Source organism: Triticum dicoccoides, chromosome 5B, assembly GCF_002162155.2.
Source record: "Triticum dicoccoides isolate Atlit2015 ecotype Zavitan chromosome 5B, WEW_v2.0, whole genome shotgun sequence".
In the NCBI taxonomy this organism is placed as follows: Eukaryota; Viridiplantae; Streptophyta; class Magnoliopsida; order Poales; family Poaceae; genus Triticum; species Triticum dicoccoides.
Window position 1 is genome coordinate 79,646,082 of NC_041389.1, and position 6,533 is coordinate 79,652,614.

Consider the following 6,533-nt stretch of genomic DNA (forward strand, 5'->3'; position numbering starts at 1 on the left):
AGTTTAGAGACCAGAAAATTGCATTGTCTATTGAGCTAGAGTACTTTATAGAACAAGTAAAAATTACGAGGCATGGGTTTCTATGCTCCTAAAATCAGTTGTTCCTAACATTGAATAGCCCATTTTAGGAGGACAGAAGAGACCTATTGGTTAGCTTTAACTCTGTTTATTCTGAAATAAGCTTGTGACAAATTGAACTGAATCCTCTTCATCTTCATGAACACATAGATTAAATTGATGTTACTCTGCAGGTTCCCGGGATCCTATCTGTTTCAGCAAAACTACTACCCACTCTGCAGAATCTTCTAAACAAAGTCGCAACTGATCAGCAGCCGCCGCAACAACAAGGGCAGCAGCACCGCCCTCCGGCAGCAGAAGCTCCGGAGGCACAGCAACCGCCACCCCCGCTACTCCTGAGCCCCAAAAGCTCGATGAGCGAGCTGCGGAGGCTACACACGCCGCCGAGCCCGGTGCGCAGATCGGTATCGTCCCCATCACACTCCTCGCCGCCGTCACCCAAGGCGTCACCCCGCAAGGTGGCAGAGGAGCAGAAACCAAGACGAGCAGTAGAGCCTGACAACGAGTCCAGCAGTGCTTACTCCATAGTGTGATCCCGGGGGTGTCTGAGCGTCTTCTTCCCCCGACTGAATGCATATAGCAAACGATCTTGGCGAGTATATATATACCCGGAGAGAATAATGTAGCACCCTTTCTCTCTCTTGCAATTTTGTAAGGAAGGTTATAATCTGTAGAGTGGACACCATATGACATTTCATCAGCGTGTATAGAACTATATATACAAGCATAGAGGAAGCTACTTGCGTTGACACGTAGGGCATGCCCAGACTCCAGTGACAAGATTATGAACCATATTTTTGCCGTAGTCCTGATGTCAATTCTTTACTTTTTTGAAGGAAAACGCCCATTCTTTTTTCATGACATATGCCTTGATATTAATTAATGCTTGTGAGAACCAGGTTTCTCAAGGGACTTGGGAAGGCATGTCAGCACAGTAAAGCTACCGAGTTGGCCATCGCCGGTACGTACCATTGTATAGACACAAATTATGGTGACCGGGAGAAGCAGTCATCCACGAACAACCTGTCTCTCTCATGCTTTTTCGTCAGTATAAGCAACAACAGACGGTCATTTAGAGGAGGCACCCCTCTTTGCAACACCGCATGTGTTGTGTACCACCAATACAACAGATCTCACATCGTATGGACTCACATCACGATCACATCACACTGAAAGAAAGAAAAAAGAAGAAAAAACGAGAGTGCTATGCATGCACACCACTGGCCACTGCTATACTTTGGTGCCAAGCCAACCAAGCATACATTTGGTGCATGCGCGCATGCATGGCTGGCTTAGTGTCGATCGGGATTCGGGTGATGGCTTATTGGGGCTGGGAGGAGCGGATGTTCTTGGGGTAGAACTTGTTGCCGCCGACGGCCATGAGGATCTTCTTGCTGAGCGTGTCGCCGTCCTTGTCGCTGGACTTGGAGACGTAGAAGGCCCTGGAGAACCAGTCGACGAGCTCCGGCGCGGCGCACATCACCATGTGGAACGGCCAGTACCACCCGGGCCACGTCACGTAGCTGTCGCCCCGCCGCACGCTCGCCACCACCACCTCCGCCAGCGTCTCCGTCTTCCCCACCGGCAGCGGCCCCACGTTTATCTGCAATCCCGTCACCGGCCGGCCCATCCATCATCAATAATAAGCTAACCTATCGATCATGCTATGAATGTAATGGTTGGGGTGTGTGCGTACGTCGCGGGCCTCCTCGTCGAAGCCGACGTTGCCGTCCTTCTGGACGCCCTTGCCCATGGTGAGGTTGGAGACGACGTAGCCCGGCATGAGGATGGTGACGCGGACGTGCGGGCCCAGCTCCGCCCGCAGCGTCTCGTAGAACCGGATCACCGCGGCCTTGCTCGCCTGCAATGCAATGGAGTACATCCATCCACCGACCGGAGCGTTAATTCCTTCTCATGTGACACGTACGCAGCGATCGATAAAGAGATGTTCGGTGAGCTGCCGATCCCGAATTTATTGCGGTAATTCAATTCAAATCTGGGGTTACGTTGCGTTTACGTACGTTGTAGAAGCTCATCCGCGCCACCGGGACCCTGCCGGCCACGGAGGCGGTGACCACGATGTTGCCGCGGCTGGCCTTCAGGTAGGGCAGCGCGAAGTAGGTCGGGTACACCGCGCCCCAGAAGTTGAGATCCTGCGTACACGTACGCGGTACGTATGGTGGAGAAATTAAGAACATGATTACTTGGTATAAATAAACTTGTTTACAAGGTAGCTAATGAGGAAATTAACCGTGGATTTTGTGTTGTTTGTTTCTCAAGTGAATGGGGTGGTTGCTTACCATGACGTTCTGGAAGGCGGATACGTTGGTGATCTCCTCGAAGAAGCAGCTGGACCACACGCCCGCGTTAGCCACCAGGTGATTCACTGCATGCATGCAGAATCCAGCGAGGCAGGAACTATTAGCAGCTGAAGTGAAACTCACTGGAGTAGTGCCATTTTTTGCTAGCCATTATATATGCTCCGTGCGGTACGTTCATCTTAGTAAGTAAAGTACTCGGACGGACGGACATGAATTAGCAAGCTGAACCGACTACGACCACGCACTCACTCACTCAACACCTGATCGGTGCAAACAACCGTAAGTAGCTGGGGTACATTCCTATCAGCCGGACTGGACATGGACAACCTCACATGCATCACTGCTCTGGAAAGTGATTTGCTTTAACTAATAATAATTGGTTTTGCTGGAACTCATTTAACTGAGTTCTAGTTATGTCTCATTCACCTTTATGGCCATTGAAAGTGATGCTATAAGATGTGCGTGTATATCTCATCTAGATGAATTCTAGGGACTCCCAATAATAATAGTATAATAATAACCATAGTAATGCATGTATATATATTCGTACTCCGTCGTTATCTGAGAGCTTGCTGTCAGGTGCCGTACGCTGAGATTAACAGGCCGGGCTGATCGTGGAGTAGTACTTACATTTGCCGAAGTGGGCGAGGGTCTCCTCGACGGCCCGCTTGGCCTCCTCCACGTTGGTGATGTCCGCCGGCACCACCAGCGTGTCCGGCGCGCCCAGCTCCCGCGCCGTCTTGGCCACGGCGCGCAGCGCGATCTCCGTCCGGGCCACCAGCGCCACGCACGCGCCTTTCCTCGCGTACTCGTAAGCCAGGTGCTGCACATCCAAATCACAAACCAAAATTTGTAAAGAATTCATTCATGACCACCGCCTTATAATTGAGTGAGGCTCTCCTTTATATTTACTCCGGCCGGTGACTGCAGAGCCACATGCAGCGGCACGAGAGCTGCCGCTGCTCGCAGGTTTCCAGGAGGCTGATGCGACGGGCAGGACTGGTGCCCATGCTCCAGGATTTATGGGGTGGACGGTGAGAATTCAATACTACTGCGCTGCCCTGCCCGGCCAGGGAATTACTCACTGCATCAGCAATTGATACTGTACTCCTGGTACTACGCAAGCTACCGGAAGCTTTCAAGCCTTCAAGGTGGTATATATATACTCCTATCACCCGTTTGTTGTTCCTGTATCATTCCCCTCTCCTTATATTCTTCCTGCAGCTTCTGCGCACGTATAACAATTCTTCTTTGTTTATCTATCCTATGAGTGGTTTTTTATTCAGTTTGTGTTTTACTACTAATATGGCGTGCAATTTAATGTTTGCTAAAATATTCGGGTTTTGAATGTCGCTATCCGAAAAGAGGAAAGCCGCTGGAGAAGATGTTCACACGTGGTAGTGGATTATGGAAACCGTGGGCCAGACCGCCACAGAGAAACGCTATTTTCGCTACGGCACAACGTTCCATAAGAGAGATGTTCGAACAACATTTTCAGAATGATAAAAATAAATCGGTGATCATGCCTGCTGCTAACCAGCGTTCCTCTAAGTGTACATGAAATCTAAATGGGGTCCCAAAGGGCCAGAACAAAGTCTCTACGAGCTATCATCGTCAAATCACTCTCACGTGGTACCTATTACAGAACAAAAAAGCAAACCAACGCGAAAGAGAACCAGACTTCAAAATTTTAGAAAAAAAAAACTACCCGCAAACTTAAAAAAAAAACTCCAATTAATCTGAACCACCAATAATTTGACAAGGGGTGTGCCAGCAATGGAAGTATGGAACAGAAACAATTAACCTATAATTTTCGGTCGAGATAGTTGCAGCAGCCAAACTGTAAAAGGGTGGCGAGTACAAACCAACACGTACATATGACATATGTACCGCGTACATATGTACGCATGCACGCACATGCAGGGAATGGTCAAACACTGACGGATGGGTTTAGATCTTACTGCATGGGTGGAACCCAAGCCATGAATGACCTGCGCAACGGGAAGTCGAGAACGACTGTAGGAGTACTACGTACAAGAGCCTAGGGGGAGGCAGGCTTTACTGACCTCGCCGATGCCGGAGGAGGCGCCGGTGATGAGCACGACCTTGCCGCGGAGGTCCTCGCCGGCGGCGAAGGGCCTAATCAGCAGCCTGTAGACGAGGCGGCAGAGGAAGGCGACGGGGAGGTAGGCGAGGAGCACCAGCGCCAGCCCCACGTGCATGAAGCCGCTGAGGAACCCGTTCGTCAGGGCTTGTCTCGCCATGCTTTCCCAAGCTTCGCCAATGGCGGCTCTCCTCCTTTCCGCTGCCCTGCCTGCCGGAGAAGAAGATGTTGGGTGGCTGTAGCTCAGGTGGTGGTGGACTGGTGGTGGAGATGGGGAGCTCGTGGCCGGTGTCTATTTATTTATGGCTCCGGCCGCCTATGTGCCCGTGTGTGGAGTTGAGGGGTTGAGAGGGAATTGATGAGTGGGTGGGGGTACAGGCCCATAGAAATGCAGTATTCAACCCAAAAAGAAAATGTATTAGTAGTATTAAAATATATATTTTCCATCTAAACATTTTAAAAAAATGTTAAAGCAGCCTTTTGGCACTCAAGCACTAGTGCTCCTAGTGCATGAAAATAATTTTCGAAATTTATAGTAATAGTAAAAAATCATGCATGCAGAAAGTTTCAAAATACAAAAATACAAAGCAGCAGGGGTCGAAAAGGCTGATTTAAACTTGTACAGAACCGACCTGGCTTATATCGGGACATGCAATATCCGTCAGAATTATTTTATAAAAAAATATTAGTTCAACAAACATGTAGACTACTACACATGTGTCAATTCTTTTGGTGATTTTCGACAAGCCTAAAAAAAGTGGAAGAGGTGAGCGCCATCGAAATGCAAATGTTTTGCTTGGTTCATAATTCAAACATAGAGTGTGGACGGCTGATCTTTTGCAATGCCGTGGGTGGCAGAACTGTAACCTTTGCCTGCTTTGCAAGCAACTGCAGGAGACTTCATGCACATTCTCTTCCAGTGCAGGTTCCCCCAACGGGTCTGGACCGAGATTGCTATGTGGATTGACCTACATGCTGATGTGGTGAGGAGCTGGCGAATTGAGGCTTCAACTCGATATTGGTGGACAAAAATGTGATTGTTCATGGAAACCAGAGAAATGCCCACGCCTCCTTGTTCATGCTTGTGTCTGGGAGATTTTGAAAAGAGAGCAATGCTAGGGTCTTCTCTAACTCCGTTGTCACAGCGACGATCGTCTTCGCGAGGATAAATGAGGAGGCTCGGCTCTGGGCCCTTGTCACTTGTCAGTGCCACGCGCTTGAGTAATGTAATGTCGTGAGAGTAGTCCTTTGTACCTCGTTTCGCGGAAATTTGTCTAAAACCTTCTTTCTTAATCAATGAAAATGAAAAATATTTTGTCTTGTTTCAACAAAAAAAAGTGGAAAATATTTTTGGCACCAGGAGCATTGGTGCCTGAGAGCGAAAGTTAATTTCCATTTTCCAATACGCATAACAGAATTGTGTGTCTTTGTATCAGGGAAAAAAAAATCAGGTTATAGGTAACACCGTAAATGCGCTGATAATTAGTTACACACAATTGGTACTGTAGCTATAATCACTGATGAAACATGTCGCCACTCTCCGTGCCCTCACCCCCGTTTTCCGGGTCTCTCTACGCCATGATCACCATGTTCCTTTCATTTAATTGTGCTGTGGTCTCATAAGCGAGTTGTCTAGCTACCGTATAGTGGTTTTCTTTTTTTGCGGAAATACCGTATAGTGCTGCTGTGTTCATGTGTTTGAAAAGAAAATAGAATTGCAGTAACATGTCATCTTGAAATTAGGAAATCAAGGCAAAGAGTGCTTGATGCAAAAAAAAAAAAAGTGCCCAGAGGTTTGAGCCAATGAATATTATTCTTGTTCAGAATAGAGTGCACATATCAACCCGTACAAATTTCTCCCGAGTATTTCAATCGTACTTTCTCCATTCTCAAAAGAGATGCGTATAACTTTTGGATCAAGTCAAATGGTGCATAGTTTATATGAGAAACCACCAACAACTATGATACCAAAAATAATATAAATCTTATTTTATTATGGATTTGACGATACTAATTTGGTATTATATTTA

The 6,533-nt window shown here is 47.7% G+C and overlaps 2 protein-coding genes across 2 annotated transcripts in view; one reads left to right on the top strand and one right to left on the bottom strand.

The window, feature by feature from the left end:
* Nucleotides 1–883, top strand: part of LOC119307466 (protein ROOT HAIR DEFECTIVE 3 homolog 1-like) — a 28,498-nt gene extending 27,615 nt beyond the window's left edge. The window contains exon 22 of the mRNA XM_037583545.1: nt 252–883. Within this exon, the coding sequence (XP_037439442.1) occupies nt 252–611 (360 nt within the window). The 3' untranslated portion in view covers nt 612–883. The remainder of the gene's footprint in view (nt 1–251) is intronic.
* Nucleotides 884–1,019: 136 nt separating this feature from the next.
* On the bottom strand, nt 1,020–4,780 carry LOC119307467 (11-beta-hydroxysteroid dehydrogenase A-like). Its single transcript, XM_037583546.1, has 6 exons — nt 4,466–4,780; nt 3,030–3,222; nt 2,379–2,464; nt 2,100–2,231; nt 1,775–1,939; nt 1,020–1,681 (listed from the first exon to the last, which is right to left on the bottom strand). The coding sequence occupies exons 1-6, from the start codon at nt 4,661–4,663 to the stop codon at nt 1,400–1,402; spliced, it is 1,056 nt and encodes a 351-aa protein (XP_037439443.1). The 5' UTR covers nt 4,664–4,780; the 3' UTR covers nt 1,020–1,399.
* Nucleotides 4,781–6,533: the final 1,753 nt, after the last annotated feature.